The 17,417-nt window shown below is 43.8% G+C and overlaps 1 protein-coding gene across 2 annotated transcripts in view; it reads right to left on the reverse strand.

Moving 5' to 3' along the window:
* LOC119442694 (insulin-like growth factor 1 receptor) overlaps nucleotides 1-17,417 on the reverse strand; it is a 178,640-nt gene that overhangs the window by 13,208 nt on the left and 148,015 nt on the right. Inside the window, exons 16-24 of one of the 2 annotated variants that reach the window (XM_049662322.1) lie at nucleotides 16,574-16,949; nucleotides 15,385-15,520; nucleotides 14,506-14,672; nucleotides 13,002-13,170; nucleotides 7,202-7,298; nucleotides 6,465-6,529; nucleotides 5,085-5,227; nucleotides 4,564-4,628; nucleotides 3,502-3,634 (exon numbers count right to left, since the gene is read on the reverse strand). In XM_049662322.1, the coding sequence (XP_049518279.1) occupies nucleotides 3,502-3,634; nucleotides 4,564-4,628; nucleotides 5,085-5,227; nucleotides 6,465-6,529; nucleotides 7,202-7,298; nucleotides 13,002-13,170; nucleotides 14,506-14,672; nucleotides 15,385-15,520; nucleotides 16,574-16,949 (1,351 nt within the window). Of the gene's footprint in view, nucleotides 1-3,501; nucleotides 3,635-4,563; nucleotides 4,629-5,084; nucleotides 5,228-6,464; nucleotides 6,530-7,201; nucleotides 7,302-13,001; nucleotides 13,171-14,505; nucleotides 14,673-15,384; nucleotides 15,521-16,573; nucleotides 16,950-17,417 lie in introns of both variants that reach the window. The other variant, XM_049662321.1, reaches the window with a different exon arrangement.

Consider the following 17,417-nt stretch of genomic DNA (forward strand, 5'->3'; position numbering starts at 1 on the left):
TGCGCTGTGGCTATCTGAATATCCGATCTCTTGTGTTTACGGTGATACCAAGATGGCGGTGCTGCATCAGTGGAAAGTCACGCTCACACTATCAGTGTTGCAATGGTAGTGGTGCCATTTTCTTGCCCATTTCAAAGACAACGCACTAAAAACGTGCAATTTTCCAATTCGGCTGCTTCTTTCTTCCAACTATTTCACCATGACTTACAAGGAAGGCCTTAGGATTGCAGGAGGAGGAGGAGGAGGAGGAGGAATAAACATTAATTATAGAACCAGCACTTTATGATGGCCGGGCCTAAGCCTCCCTTAATTCCCCTAACTTGTACGTTTTTGAGTGATATGAATTTCGGGTGATACAAATTTTTGGCCTGTCCCGAGAGATTCGTATCATTCACATTAAACTGTATAGCATTCCAGCAATAATGTGGCACTGGAAGGGAATCTGTGAGGCACATGTTCTCTGCACTTGAGGCTGTGCAGAAGGCTGCAAGTGAGCGACACACCAAAAACGCTCCAAAAGCAAGACTTGGTGCAAGGCCTCATGCATTCACATGATCATGCTCCCAGCTGGCTTATGTCAACAATAACGACTACTTTGGTGCGACATTATTGTAAAACCAAGTACAGAGCTGAGAGAACGTCAAGACAGCCCAGACTGGAAGATTACATTTTTGAAAGAGCAAACACGGCCACTCTTCCCATTTTATGGTATGCCAGAAAAAAGGAGGTAAAAGTGAAGACCAGGTGGGAACGACAATTTCATATTTCTACGTACCCTTCCTGTGATGTCATATAAACCTACCGACACTAGTTTACTGCTCACTGTTAAATAATTGCTTTGCACTGAAGAAAAAAAGTTAACAAGCCAACCTTGTGGCATTTTCCTGCACAAGGATACAAATACACATTAATGCACTAGATTATGTCCTATGCTAAAAAATATAGTACAGTTGAACCTCGTTATAACGAAGTTGCATTGGGCACGAAAATACCTGCCTTATATCTGATATACATAACAAGCATACACATACCGTATTTATTCGAATATAAGGCGAGTTTTTTCCCCAGAATCTTTAGCCTCAAAGTCACCCCCTGCCATATAGACGAATTTTGCCTTTGGGTGTGGCTTCACGGCAACGCGACTTTCGCCTTATAATGGGGCTTTAGGGCAGCGCGCGTCACGATGCCGTGAAGCCACACTATAAGGCAATATTTTTTGGGGGGTGGTTCTTCAACTGCCACTCTCGCCTTATAATCGTGACCACCTTATAACTGAATAACTACGGTAGATAACAGCGAAAAAAAAGTAAAGATCAGGTCTGTGCGAAAGAAACACAAGCCGGGTGCGTGCCTCCGACGGGCCATAAAAGGGGCTCCTGTGGATTTTGATGACCCATCAACATCTTGCTGCGCCAATACGAGGCATGGGAACAACATAAAATTACATACATGTGCTCTGCACCCTCACGAATACACAACCGAGCAATAGGTGTTATTAATGAGATTGGTACACTGGTTTGCCAACTATGGTCCAACCAAGCCAAGCCTCTGGCCAAATAGGGCACAACCTGGCAGACTTTTCGGACACAGAGGGGACCGCACATGGATCTGTACTCAGCTACTAAAGCCATCAGTCCAGCCCGTACATCTGATCTCATGTTCAATCACCAATAAGGTCTTTGAGTGCAAACATACTGGCAGCTAGCTTCCCACAACAAGCCACCGGCCACTTAACTGGCCACAATGCTTAGGCCACTTCGTCGGGAGTCGGCAACCAAAGTTGCAGTTTCAAGCCAGTCGACATGGCGGCAACTTTGTTCATGGCCACCATGTTTGTGGCATTGCACACGCGTTTTATGCCTGATACACCGTGTGGCATGCTAAATTTTAGTGATTGCTGTTCTAAGTTGGTGCTAGGGGTAGGTGGCAGTGCCACTGGACTCGTGCAGGTCTGAAAAATCGGTCAGCGACTGTATTTGACATTTTTGCTGCCAGATTAGATAGATACAGTAGCCGACCGATTAGTCAGACTCGATGGGGACCCCCAAGACATCTAAATAATGGGCGTCCAAAACACCGGATTCAGCCAAAAATACATGACTTTATTCCACAAGTGACCAAAAAAGATGCGCCATATTCTCAGATCGTCACTTTTGGAGATACCTTCAGTGTCACGTAAATATAGCGCAAGACGCATCGGCTTCTAGGAGCGACAACATTCTTAGCACAGTGATAAGTGCGCTATCTTCCACATGACTAGCACAGGACTCATCGGCATCTGTGAGCGATGACATTCTTGCCACTGTGCCAAGCACACTATTTTTCACGTGACTAGTGCAAGACACGTTGGTGTCTACAAGTGATGTCCTTCTTGGCACAGTGCCAAACACCCTATGCGGAAATGCTGCCACCCGTCGACACATCTGCTGCTAGTCACATGAAATATTGTGAAAATGAAAGTATCTTACGAAAGTGATCATTCATGAATACGGCCCAAGTTTGTCAATGCGTGTTGCTGCGTGCACATAGGATTGCCCTTGGCCTAGACATTCCAAGGCCGTGATTTTCAAGCAATGCCTATCAGAAGTGCTGTCGGCATAGCTGAGTGCATATGCAGCCCGCGTGCCCTGTTTTAGCGGTAACATGCCACATGTGCAAAGAGTGGGCATGCCGAGATGGCATAGCACTGTGCGTGCTGTCTTCCAGCGCGTTTAGCACTGGCAGTTGTGTAATCTCGAGTTTCAGAGACATGTTGAAGGTGAGGCAGGCAAAGCATTTGCTCCCGCTGCCGGCGCTTTTCGTGATAGCATCGTCCCTCTGCAGGTGACACTATCAGCTACGAAGACGTAGCAGATGCGAATGCATGGCTGCCTTCACTTCGTACTACTGATGTGGACATGTCGTCAACACGGCCTGAAACCGTATCTTTTGTCACCAACTCTTAAATTCAACAATATTAATTTTTCATCATTCAAACTTGCTTTTTCCGATTACCCGATGATTTGGACAATTTTGTGGCCCCTTCCGTGTAAAAAATCCATCAGTGATTGTATTAATTTGCATAAAAGGTCAAATTTCAATATAGCGAAATTTCAATATAACAAAGCAAAGTGCAGATTCTACCGACTTCGTTATATCGAGGTTTAAATGTACTCCGTTGAAATAAAGCACGGCCACCCAAAACTATGTTATATTTGTGTTTGTTATGTCGAAGTTAGACTGTACTTCGCACATCCTAAGGACATCCCTTGATAGATGTATGCATCATTCTTTTGACAGATGTGTAACAGGTGCTAATAAACACCTGTTTAAATATTTTTGAGAGTATGCGTGCAACTTGAACACGTCTGGCATGAAGCACGTCTAGTGCAAGACGTGCTCAGAACGTATGCAACCCAATATAAAGCACCTGAATGTCGGCATGGATGGATGGGCTGCTATGGCTAGCGGCAAAGCATGGTTCTTTACAAGCTGGCAACCATTATAACAGACAGTACTCACATCATTGTCTGGCCTGTGTGAGCGTAGGTAGCTCTTTAGGTCACCGTGCGACATGAGTTCCATTATGACAAACACAGGCTGGTCTTTAGACACCACGCCTAGCAGTTTGACCACGTGCTGACAACTGAAGGCCCTGAAAGCAGACACAGACAAATATTAGTATGCATTATAGAGGCATGAAAAGCAGAAAAATGCAGGCAAATAAACTGCTGTTTGCTATGCTGATTGAGAATTAAATGATTTACTTAGATACACACCACGTGGTGTCAATAAAGGTTTTTGACCTGTTGCTCTGAGAAAAAAGCTGCAGTTTTTCCCATAACGTGAAGCAGTGACGTGATATCTGGTGCAATACGCAGCGGTTCTGTCTGGTATCGGTTGGAGTAAGCATTCACAGGTCGGCACAAACAATCTGCCTTTGAGAAGTAAAGTTTCTGAGGAAGTCGCCTCCCCAGTGGTGAAGGGGAAATACATGGCTACTCCTTTCTCCTCTTTCCTATCCTGCCTTTCGGATTTTACAGCTGGCTTCATTAAGGTGTTTCACCTTGGTGCTGGTTTATAGGTAAGTTGAAAAGCTGTTGCATCAGCCAATCATGACGGCTGACAGGGTGACTCTGCTCTCTAGATGCCATACTCTTATCAGCAGAGTGGCTAAGAGATAAAACCTCCAACTGCCAACCTGTGGGACCGGAGTTCGAATCCGTGCAGGTCTCTACACATTTTTCTTCTTGCAAAGTACTTTGGGATCCTTGCGACAGACATCAGTGCCAGGGGCGAACAGTGAATTTACTAGTAGAGTGAGCCCATAACGGCTACAGCTGTAATAACTTTTAAGCTAATCAGAAAATGTGGTAACACGTTTTACTTGCCTCTAAGGAATGAAGAGGCTACATAAATCTCATTGTGGCTATGATCTTTATGCGTTATGTAAAGAGAACCTCCATCCCACAAGCTTCAGTTCACTTGAGTAGGGTGCTAGAAAATTCTTGTTGTCAGTGGTTTTACATGCACATGTTGATATAAGAAAGTAGTAGCAGGTACAGCAAGGATAGCAATACTTACTTCATCACAGATGCCTCCTGGAGGAACTCTATTCGTTCACGCATTGAGGCACTTTCATTGACCGTCTGGAAAAGAGGCAATGGAAAAAAAGATATGGTCACAAGTGCATTTTTGCAGATGCTCGTTCACCTTCAGGTTATGAACATGTCATCATCTGGTAGAGCGCCGCTGAGCATTTACTTGAACACAACGTGTGCAACTACTTGTATATCTCAAGGATTCCCAAACATTCTTGCTTTTGAGGAACCCTGACAGCTTTCATGCAGTGCTAGGAAAGCCTCGTTTCACTGCCTTCCACCCACAGCGTGCCTACAAGGAATGTTCATGTTGTGTGAATGGTGGCCACATATTACTCAATGAACTTTCCTTTGAGCTAGTAATCAACGTTTGCCTCAGTGTCACTCGAAGTCAGTCTCATGTTGCCCGTTACTGCAGTTGAACTTCAATTTGACGAAGTCATATTTGCCGCTGAAAACACTGCTCCAAGACCATGGCGTAATAGAGGAGCAAAGGACGCTCACCTTTATGGCACACCTCGTTTCTGGTTTGTCTGGTTTCAGATTGTAGATTATTCCTTCGTAGACCATGCCAAAGGAGCCCTGGCCCAGTGCTTTCACCACCTGAATGGACTCGCGGGGCACTTCCCATTCATCTGGTTCATACACTGCAGTGGGAGAGGAGGGAAGACGAGTGAGACTCTCACTCACGCCAGGTTATAATGGACAATCACATAAAAACAGGCATTGCTGGTCTGATACAGCAGGTGTAGATAGCCAGTTCTGGCATTACACTTCAATATACGCTCCAATATACGTGGGCAAACCATGTAATGTGTAGGATGGATAACTGATGGACCATTAGAGTTACAGAATGAATCCCAAGAGAAGGGAAGCGCAGTCGCGGATGGCAGAAAACTAGGTGGGGTGACGAAGTTAGGAAATTTGCAGGCGCAAGTTGGAATCAGCTAGCGCAAGACAGGGGTACTAATTGGAGATCGCAGGGAGAGGATTTCCTCCTGCAGTAGACATAAATACAGGCTGATGATGATACGATCCTCTTGGAAAAAGAAAAATTACATTCATGGCGTATATCAGGAATTTGTATTGTGTCCTGGCACTGATTTTGTTAACAAGCACTGTAGCTAATGCATTTGGTTATGCCTCTATGTGCCATCACATACTGAGTTTTACTCACAAGATATTTATGTGCACATTCATAATTCATTTATCTTTACTCAAGCCATACTGCTTGCATATGTGCTGTATTGCCTGAATTTTTTTATTTTCATGCCTAGTACTTTATAATAGTATTTATTATCTTTTTTGGTTGCTATCTCCAAGGGTCAGAACTAGAGCCAACTTAGTGATCCAGATGTCTGGCATCTTTTCATTCATTATCTTACATTCAACTAGACATCAAGACAAGCAAAGAAGCAGACAAAATGAGAGATTCAAATTAAACTTCATTTAGTGTGCTGCCGCAACAGATATTAGTGAGAGAGCAAACAGCAACACTGGCATGTTTATACCATAAAAGAACCAATGCGTTGACAAGTTTTGTTAGTTAAACTTATAGCTACCTTTCTGTCACACAATTTTCATTTTATTTTGCATGTATTGAAATAAACCTTTTGATACATGCAGTAGAAATGCATTACTGTAGCCTGCGCATTGTTCACTAGACCCACACTTGATTTGCTCTTTGTGCGTTCTGTGGTTACTACTACCTTCTATAAATGTTTTTTTCCAGCAATATGAACTGGCAGAACTGAACTAGGAAAAAATGACTAATAAAGAAATCACACAGTGCCTACAGCAACAGTTTCGTCGCAACAAAGGACTTACAATTTCGGCGGCACAAAAGCATTGCTAAATATTTTGACAATTGTTTTTGGTACTTACCTGAGCTGACATACTCCGGATTTGTTGAAGAGTAAAGAAGCCCATTGGGAACCTCTGGGTTTCGTCTGCAAGAAGGATTTTTTTCACAATGTTAATAAGACCACCTCGATGTCGTTTCAGTTTCCTGTCACCGTCTAAACACTGCACAACAGGAACACAAGAAAATGTGTCTCGGGCCGCCAAAGCCCTACCAGCACCAGCTCGACACGTATCGGCGCCTCGTGCACAACAATTCGCGCAACGCTTCGCATTGCATAGATGTCAAATACATTGAGTCTGTCACATTTTTTAGTTACTTCGGATCGTACATTTTCCCGGTTAGTACATTTTTTCTTGCATTTTTTTTCCAATACGTATGAACGAGGTTCTACTGTAAATACTAAAAGCAAATACTAAATCAATGTGGACTTCGTATGTGGGCCTGTTAAGCCATACTACCGGTTTGGGTGTACATTTCCTTCGTCCCTGCCAGGTACGGTTTAACAAGGTTCCACTGTAGCAGCATTTCCCTGGCTGAAGATAAGATGTCGCAGATTAAGTTAAATTAAATTAATTTAAATTCCTTTCCATGAAAGGAAAGAGCATTCACTAAAACTACTACATTTAGCAGCTTGACGAGGTGAATGCTCCCTCGACATGACGGCTGATGGACGAGATTGAAGCTGAGCTTCATCGAGGATGGAAGAGAGATGTGAAACACGAACTGCGTACAATGGAGAACAGTGCAAGCTACTCACTTCTTCTTCTGGTAGATGAAGCACATGGCAGCAGAAGCTGCAGCTACGATGACCACAACCACGAGGCAGATGGCAATTATGGCTCCTTGAGAAATTACTTCTACCAGGAAGCACACGAGAGAGGGAGAAAACGTAGAGAGCAAGAGGAAGAGGGGGGGGGGGAGAAAGAAGAGAATGATTACTTTAAAGAATAAAGGAAAAAATTGGCGACATTTATTCACGAGGCACAGCACTAAAACAAGAAAGGTAAGCAAATGATGGCGCTATTTACTTGCACAGTGCTTGGTATTTTAAAAGAGCTCGTTCTTGGGGCAGGTTGATGCTTACTATACATTATTACGCTCGGTGCAACGTAAGCAATGTGAAGAGAGCGAGTGTCACAATCCTTCTGCTTCACATTGCTCACTTTGCAACCAGTGGTAGGCCAAACGACAAAAAGAAAAAAACAAAAAAGAGTGCCTACCCATGGTGAGTGGGCCATGTTTGTGTGCTACTCTTTAGCTCCTAAAGACATGAGTAAAAGCCCTCTCATTTCAACCTTCAATATAAGCTTTCAGAGATACAGTAGACTTCCGTTCATTTGACCATGGTTAATTCCACCATCATCAGCCTTGGCATCGGTGATGTTCTGCATAAAGTCCAAGTGCGACAACAACGTGACCGCACACCACATGCTGTGTGTGCGAGGGTGAGCCAAGGAGGATGGTGGCTTGATCTCGTGCACGCAAGGAAGGAAGGAAGGCAGGGAGGAAGCACGCTGTCTTCCATTGCGCGCAAGGCACTGGGGGGGGGGGGGTTCAGCTGCGTATGGCGCAGCAGAGCGCACCCCATCTTGAATACAATCATTGATGGGGACAGAGTCTAGGTTCGCTGAGGGCTGATAGCTTCGTGTGCAGTGTGTTCTCGCCCCTTAGTTTGCGTTACAGCGAGAGGCAGCACGAAGGTCAATTCGCTCACTGCTGCTGCCGCTCTTCTTCATGCCAGCGTTTCGACAGCGACTGTTCGCGGTCATCGAATGAAATGTCTTCATGTTTGCCTGTGCCCGTGTGACACCATGCGTGTTAATTTAGTTAGTAAGTGAATGTTTACAATTTTATACGGCCAATAAAACTACTATCCTTACTTCGTATCGCTGTCTAATAATTTGCTATCGCAATCGATGCTGCGCCTTTCGGGCATTCGAAACCTACCGAAGGTCCCGGATGGCACCCATGCCTCTCTATGGGCCCAAACTTTCGTTTCTTCGATCCTGAAAGGCGTCATCACAAACGTTCCGTGATCCCCCGGATTTCAGATTCTTTTGACAGGTGGCAAATCAAGCCGAACCTGACGCGTGGACGGCACCTGTTCTTTTAACGTCGACGCCAGCTATACGCGGAGCGGTGATTGAGTCACGTGAGGCACGGTCCTTTCGTCCGTTATCAGTGCTGCCAACCCTAGGTAAAATTCCCTAGATCTAGGGAATTTACATCGTCTTTAGGGGAAAAGGGAAACTTGTTAAAATCTAGGGAAATTTTCACACATGGAGGAAAGAAACTACTGTCGCGATGGAACTACAGAGGTGATGGCGCGTTTTGATATTATTCCCCACAAATTACCTTTGCATTGGCATACTAAGTATTACTTAATTATAATCGTACAGCAGCTCAGTGAACGCATATTGTCAAGTAAACGACAAGGTGTGGATGTCCTGCGGCAGTTAACAGATCACTCTTACTGAGCTATTGCCATTCGAACATAACTGTGCTGTCAATTTCTGCATACCTTCAAGAAAATATTTATCTGAAACTGTCCAAAGGAACTGTCGGTATGATGAACACAGAACCTAAGTCGTCCTTTCAGAAATGTATTACAAAGTACAAGTTAACCGACGCGAATGAGCGGAGCTTTTGAGGCCGGTAGATGACAACTTATATTTGCTTTCTTGTACATTTTGCTCTTACGTTTGACATTGTTGAGGCTGTGTGCGAATAAATGTTGTTGCAAGCATTGCAACTTGCACCGTGACATCACTTCAGCTTAAGCACAGTGAATTCAATGAATCCTTCCAAACAAACACATAAATAAGTGTCAAAATTAAAATCTGCGATGTATTTGCATAGCATAAACGCAGTTTATTTTACAGAGAACATACTAAATAACCGCATTTTGCCTAAATCTACGGAAATCTAGGAATTTTTTTTATCTGAGTTGGGGGAAAATTAGCTTCGGAGGTTGGCAACTCTGTCCGTTGTGCAGATTGGCCTTACGATAACCCACCTGCTGTAAAGTTGGGATAGCCCTTCTGCATTTTTGGAGACAAACAGGAAAGCAAAGCTTTTTATGCAATAAATCAAAGATTGACGCAAAAAACAGGTCCACTACTAAACTGAGAACCTCATGTGTATTCAGTACAACAGAACGTCACTAATTCATTAGTTTCCGAAGAATAACCACTTTATTCTATTTAACACAAATTCTACTGAAAAAAAAAACAATATTTTCCAGACCATATACAGTAGAACCCCGCCGTCACGTTCCAAGGTGCTGTGTTTTCCCGGCTGTTACGTCGTTTTCGGCCGGTCCCGGCACAGCTCCTATAGAACCCAATGCATTGGTAACCCGGGTTCGCTGTTACGTCACAACTGTGGGACCGTTCCCGCATCATACGTTGCGAACTGCCACCCCGCGCCTGCCCGAGCGGCCATTTTGAGTCGCTTGTCTTGGTTGGTTGACGATGGCATTGGCCGCCCAAAGTGCCGGGGGCGACACTTATGACGTATTTTCGGTTTCCGCCAGCAAAAGTATGGCCCTTAAGATCTGTATTTGCTATCTAAAGATGGTGTCTATGACACGTTGCGACCCCAAAATTGGTTTTGGCTCATAGATATTCCATATAAAGTCGAAGGGCGATAGCGCCGTTGCCGCACGTCGTATGCTGTATGTGCGAATTCAAGTGTGCGAGGGGAGCCGACGACCACGTCTAAATCTCTCACGCGAAAGAAAGAAAAGCAGGGAGGAAGCGCGCCTTCTTCCGTTGCGCTCGAGGCACCGGCCAGGGAGCAAGAGGAGAGGGATAGCGGGCAGCGTTGTGCTCTTAACTGCGTACTGCGCAGCGGCGCGGTCGCGTGGGCCGTATCTTGAAAGTAATCTGCGTTGGGGGCAGAGTCTATGCAGTGTAGGTGCGTCGGCGGCTTGTAGCTTTGTGCATGCTGTGTGTTCTCGGCGCTCAGTTTGCGTTGAACCGATAGACAACAGCATGAAGGTCACTCCGCTCGCTTCTGCAGCGGCGCTTAAATTCCTCACACCAGGGTTTGACAGCGCGTGTCTACGCTTATAGAGTGTGATGTGTTCATGTTTGCCTGTGGGTGCTGACACCATGCTTGTTAATATAGTTAATAAGCGAATGTTTACAAGTTTATACGGACGATAAAGCTACTATTCTTTGCATAGCTGTCTACCATAATTTGCTATCGCAATCTATACTTCGGCTGTCGGGCAAAACTACGACTTTTTTTCACACGTAAGAATTAAAATAATATTGTGTGCAGTTCAACACTACTCCCATTTCTCAATTTTTCCTGTTTCCCGGCTCTTGCGTTTCCCGGCTCTTACGTTTCTTTTTTTGTTATGGTCCCGTGAAAAACGTACTGTACTAGAACTGAGCTGTAATCAGTGCTGGCATAGTAATTTGGTGTTCCCCTTAATAAGAGTAGACCGTACTGTATATCTTGATTTCTATGTATCTAAGTTATTGATAACTTGCTACATTCTTGTTGTGTAATGCAATGCTAGGAGACTCGCGAGCATGCGCAGCACTGTATTTTCTTGCCCAAAATTTGTAAACATTAAATTTTGTGAACCATTTTCTGATATTCGATACAATACTCAGCTCCTTTTTTTTTTTTCATTTGATTAGATATTTGATTCGAAATCTGATATTCGGTATTCGCACACCCCTAATTTTAAAGCAATAACCAAAGCCCACGATGTCTGATTATGGTTTAGACCCTATTATAATGCGCACCCTTCTTTTTTTTTTTTTCAAGAAGACTGGGTCGAAAATTGTCTCTGCAGTGTAATTAGGTACAAAATCAAAATTGCCTTCGAAGTGTTCGTATGCTTTACCTGGTAACACATGTGTATTGCGGCGAAGCTGACAAAAAACCTGTGCAGCAAAGCTTCCTTTAGGCAACAGGCTGCCACTTTGCTACACAAGTTATAGCCTTGCCCATTTTTCCTGCTAAAAAATCGAGTGTGCATTAGGTTTCTACTTTGTTTAGGAGCTTTAGTGTCATTTCTATGTAATTTTTCTACCTTGGAAACCCAGAAAGTGGGCGAGTGTTTGATTCAGGGGCGTGTTAGAATCGGGCAAATATTGCCAAATGAATCAGCGGTGTGTTTTAGTGTTATTTCTGCATCTTGTTTCATTTGACCCGGCGGATAATTCGACCGATTTCTCCGGTCCCATCAAGGTCGAATTAATAAAAGTCAACTGTGTTACTCAAGTCTACGAGCAGCTGCTGATAAGGGCATCTTTAAAAGATTAACCTACGTGATTACCCTTAATATCAGGCACACCAAATGGGCAATCATGACATTCCGCAAGCAGACAACCTTGTGTTAATTTCAGTTTTGCAGTTATATTGTTTCGCCTAGCTCTGTACAATCACCTCTAGTAGCCAGCAGTGAAGCACATTACCGTCGGACTTTCTTTTTTACCCTTTGCATTACATCTTTATTCAAGATGCAGTTTTATATATTTTTTTTCCCCTCGCAGTTAGCCATTCAACCTTTCCCTACCGAGATTTCTGGCCAAAAAAAATACAAAATACCTATTTTTTTATTTGCCGAATTAATTCGACTTATCTTGAAACAACCAAAATACATCCCTAAAGGCACTTTATTTGTAAGATACACGCAAAATATATTTTTTTTAAATATGGAAAGAGAGTTGGCTTCACTGCACTCCAGAGTGGAGATTGTCCGACTTTTTGTAGTAATACCGCGCCCAGTTTCCATCCTCTGTCACGGGTACCTTTCTGCCAGGCGCGGCCGTGAAAACAAACCTAGAAGGCGGCAATAGGGGGTTCTTTACATCTATTGGCGTCCACTGTCTACACGTCGAGACGCTGTCGTCATCGGAATCCGATGATCCCGAGAAGATATGCTGCTCAGTATCGTCGCTGCCACTCTTGGAGGAGAACCAAACTTCTACTTCACTGTCCGAGTCCGACAAAACGTCCGCAAACAAACATTCCCCCCCCCCCCCCACCTTTTTTTTTCGTAGTGGAGCCGTTGTAAGCACGCGCACGCACAGAGAAGGATGCCATTTTTAAATCCCAGTTGCCAGCATTGAAACGTTTTTCGGCCAAGATGCAAGCTTTGAGCGCGTTTTATTTTTTTTACTGTGCCATCTGTTGAAGCCAAGGACAACTAAGCAAAATTCATCAGGGTAGCTTCAAGGCAGCAGTGCGCAAGCGCTTGATTCAGCGTGGACAAGCCCAGCTCGTCTTCGGTGGGAGCGGTACAAACCGTGTGGACTAGCTCAGCTCGTCGAGGTAGCGAAAGGGTGAAGTTTACCCTGCATCTTTCTTAGCTTGGCTTCAAGACACCCATCAACAGTTCCATCACTTTTTTAAACCAACATTATTTCCATTTCTTTCTGACGGAGCTAATCTCTCAATCTGGCAGTCTGGTTTGCATTCTTTGTCATTATGTCAGAACGCTAACTAAACTGTCACTTATAAGTGTGATGATGATGTTAAACAGCTCTCAGTAAACAGTTACAATGAATTTGCAGTAAAGAGCTATAGCTCACCCGTGCGTTCAGCAATGACGAAGTAAACCGGACGTGTCCAGTTTCCAGGTCCAGCCAGCGATGAAGCCATCACACGGAAGGAGTAGTTACCTGGTGCAAGACCATGAATAACGCGCCCGCCGTGTCTAAAGAATTCACTGTGGGAGACACAGAACTGGAACGGCTTGAACTGGAAAAAAGATGATGAAAAAATGTCCACATAGTTTACCATTTTCGCACTTAAGAAATATGCATTTTACAATATACACTTAAAGTCAAGAGTGTAGTTGCATAGCTCAGATCTTGGGCAATCCCCATAATAATGCTTCCAAATGTCCATATTTCATACAAAAACCTCCTAGCTCCAATATCGGTGTCTGCTAAAAGATAATATCCAATATCTGTTAATTATGCCTCACTTGATTATGCCTCGCTTCAAAGTTGACAAAACGTTGAATAAAGCTTCACATTGATACAGATGCGAGGGTGAACTTTTCAGGGTACTGCGCAGTGGTTCCAAACTGCAACTTTTATTTTTCTTGCTACAGAAAGCAATTAGCATACTTACTAGATGCTAACGCATACATTTCTGCCTGAAAAATATAAATGATGATGACACATTCATTAGAACCAATTATTAAGCAGTGATTGCCAACAGCATAACTAAATGGCATCTTGTCATCACTTTTTAGTTAACAAGCTGAAGCTTGCATTCTCACATGCCTTAGCAAATTTGAGGATGATAAAAGGAGGTGAAAACACACTTCTGTGGCTACACTTCCATAGCTGTCCATAAAACAAGGTCTAAGTCTTAGAAAATTACAGCTGCTTAAATTGTAAACCATTTCTTTCCTTTCTTATTTTACTTGTAAAAACAGCAATTTTCTTGCTAATCACAGAGCACCATAAAAGTATCCAGAACAAGCACTAGAATTTTTATCATCAAGCATTTCTTACTAAGTAGTTTCGGTTTCTAGAAGCTGGGCTGAATATTCACTTGAATGATGCAAACTTAACATATTGAATTGTTCTTTTCACTTTCGGCATTCCATATGTATATCTCACTTTGGATCAACTTTACATGAAAGAAGGTGCTCATTAATTATGCAGGCGAATGCAGTAAATTACAGCACGACAAACAGTGACGAGTTGCGATTCTTAACCAGTGCTGGCACATGCGGCATTGTAAGGAGGAAAAATTCTGAGAGACCCGAGAGACATTTAGCAGCCATGCAACATAGACAGCAAAAAACTGTCCGCATTAGTTAACTTTCTTCACCTACTTGCCAATTTATGACTATACAGCATCGCGTAGCGAGGGGTGAAAGCTGCACTGCCCTTCTTTCAGAAGGCGAAGTGCATTGTAAAGAAAAAAAAAGCACATGCAAGGGGTTGTTTTGAAGGCCTGGACAGAAATTGGACAGGCCAAGTGCAGAAAAGAGAGCTGTCTGCCATAAAATTTCATTTTGATTTTAAATTACAATTCAATACCTAAATTTCTCTGAATGAATAAAGTGTATCGAACCTTTTCTTGGTTGACCATTTTGTACTCGACTTGGTAAGACACAATGAAACCGTTGGGGTCCGGTGGTGGTGCCCACTTGACGAAGAGTCCACCGGCGCTCCCATCAAAGGAGGTGGTGTTCTCGTGCTGCACCACAACTGAAGAGCTGTCGATGTCATCTGCGTCAGCTGCACAGTGCAAATAAGGAAACAGTGTTCAAGCTCAAGTGTTCCCAACTTGGTTTGCACCCAACTCAAGCAATCTTTCATGGTAACGAAATGCTGTGCGGACACTTAACAACATTGGTGCACATGTTGCATAAGGTGCAAGCTAAAGAAATAAAAATGTTAGGCAATATGCCACACTTAACAAAGGCCGTTAACCTGTGATGTGGTGAAACTGAGGAAGCCAGACACATATGTGCAGTAAACAACTTATTATTTATGAACTCATTATCGCACGACACAGTAGCACAGTCAAAGGGGGTGCATCGGTAAATTTGCGAGGGGAAAAGGGTAACAAATATGATGCTGATTACCATAGTGCTAAGAACACACGCTGCATACTCCCTGTTGCTCTCATAACCATGCTTAATGAGTTTTTTGCAATCTATACAGTGACAGTAAATTTTGCACACCTCACAATGTTTCTCCTTATGCCTCGAGGCATAAAACTGCTCTCAGCTGCACTACGGTCAACCAGAAGTAAGAACTACTACATAGTAGTGTCACAATCATTATACGCTAATAGATTACGAGCCATAATTAATGATCAGCTACTGCATACACAGTATTGTAAAAAAAGAAAACTAGACTGGACTGGAAAAACTTTATTTAGGTCCTGCAGGACGCGCCTAGGGTACTCCACCCTACAACATGCAGAAAATGTGACGAAACTTACCCAGAGGAAGTGTGCGGATCCGTGTGAGGGACTCAACACTGCAGCACATAGGCTCATTCTCAAACTTAGCATCAGTCTCGCAATCATAGAGAGGCTGCTTGACCCGGCTCAGCAACTTTTTGTGACAAGCAAGGACCTGCGCGAAAACAAAAATATGCCATGAGATGCTATAAGATGTTACACAGCCCTACTCGTACAATTGCAGTGACCACCTCAAGCTACAGACAACATGAATGTAAAATAGCCAAGCACATCTAAAAGGAACTGCTTCATGCACAAGGGTGGGTTCTTACAGCAGATGTCCTTGTGAAATCCAATTATGGGCTAAGAGAGACGCTGCACAGGGGGCTCTGGATTAATTTTGCCCACCTGAGGTTTCTAATGTGCCCCTAAATCAAGCGCACATGCGCACGTGCCGCCGGAGCGGTAGGGAATTGAACTGATGACCTCGTGCTCAGCCACTGCATCAGGTAGAAGAGAAGTTCGTTACAGCTGCACTTGTCTTTAAACAACTTATGGGGAAGCAATGAATGCCTTCTTTCTTTTTTTCTCTCTTTCCCAGAAATGCATTACTGAGGTTTGTTTAAGTAGCAGCTACCCAGTGACCACACTCTCAAGGTTTGCCCCATCATCTGCATTATGCGTAATTATGCTAGAACCAAGTGGCTGCTAGTGATATCGTGTTGTACGAGTTGCAAACGATTGAAGCAATGCATGTAGTGCTTTAGCAGCAAAGCGAGATAACAAGCATCAAATAAAACAAAAGGAAAAATGGCACAGCATGGCACGCATTCTCGCTCTCTGTGAGCAACATTGATCTGTCTTTGGTAATGATAGGCAAATAGGGGAAACTGTAGCTTCCCGTTAGAAGCTCCTCGGTTAGCATTTCATTCGATTCCAATAATGTCAGTTTTAAACAATACCAGGCGGTTTATTATTGAACAAAGTATGCTTTACAGTATGCAAGCTAAACTCCTTTGGTTGGCTTCTTTGGCTGAGAACCCTGGCATTATTCAGAGCGTCTATGCTGCACCAAGTATGCTACCACTATGAATGCGGCTGTCCTCGGGCCCGTTTTCTTCATACCACTTTTTATCGTTCATGACAGCGGACATAGCTAGGCAAAAGACAGCTGCTATACATGCTAATGTATCAAGAACACCTCGGACACATGCATGACCCCACTCACCCGTATTGAGTACTCTGTGAAGTGATGCAGTCCTTCTTGCAGCATCTGCGTCTGATTCGACACCCAGGAACAAAAATGGTGTTCTGCAGAGGATGCATTGCCACTAGACGAGCTGCACGCGTCGAAGACATCCAGCATATCCTTGACGGAGGAGCCTCCGCTTCCACTGCCAGCTATAGCAGCGGGCGAGCTAAAGGGAGTCGGCGGAAGCGCCGAGGAGGGCAGGGACAGCGGTGCTGGAGAAGTGGTGATTTCTACAGTGTGTGCGCTCTCCCCCTCCAGGTCGTTGTCACGCCCTGCCTCACTTCCACCTTGCAGGTAAGAGCGCTTGTGCCGCTCTCCTGCGCTGCTCTGTTCCGAGGAGTCCTTCTTTGGCCTAAACAAGAGAGAAGAAACACTAAGGGCTCTTCGCAGTGTTAAAGACTCTTTTGGAGGGCAGAGGTCCGCTGCTACGAAGGCTTACTTCATAAAACAACACTAAAGAAAAAAATACGTTTAGCTGAATTGGCAAACTACACTCCTATAATAATAATAATAATAATAATAATAATAATAATAATAAAAAGCCACTCTTACCATAAGAGGAGGCTTGGTAAGCAAGATAAGATGAAGAAATTAAATACAGGTGACATGGCAGCCTTGAATTTCCACATCAGCTCGCAGTGACATAACCGATTTTAACAGCATCTGCTCGGGCCTAGTTAATCGTTTATCGCTAAAGATGGATTGCATTGTATTCTACAGCCACCAAAGACTGAACTTAGGAAGTTTTCAAGAACGTTTACTGCGTCACAATTGTCCAAATACGAGAAAATGTTTTGAAATCTGTGACGTCACACTGGTG

Source organism: Dermacentor silvarum, chromosome 2, assembly GCF_013339745.2.
Source record: "Dermacentor silvarum isolate Dsil-2018 chromosome 2, BIME_Dsil_1.4, whole genome shotgun sequence".
NCBI classification, from domain to species: Eukaryota; Metazoa; Arthropoda; class Arachnida; order Ixodida; family Ixodidae; genus Dermacentor; species Dermacentor silvarum.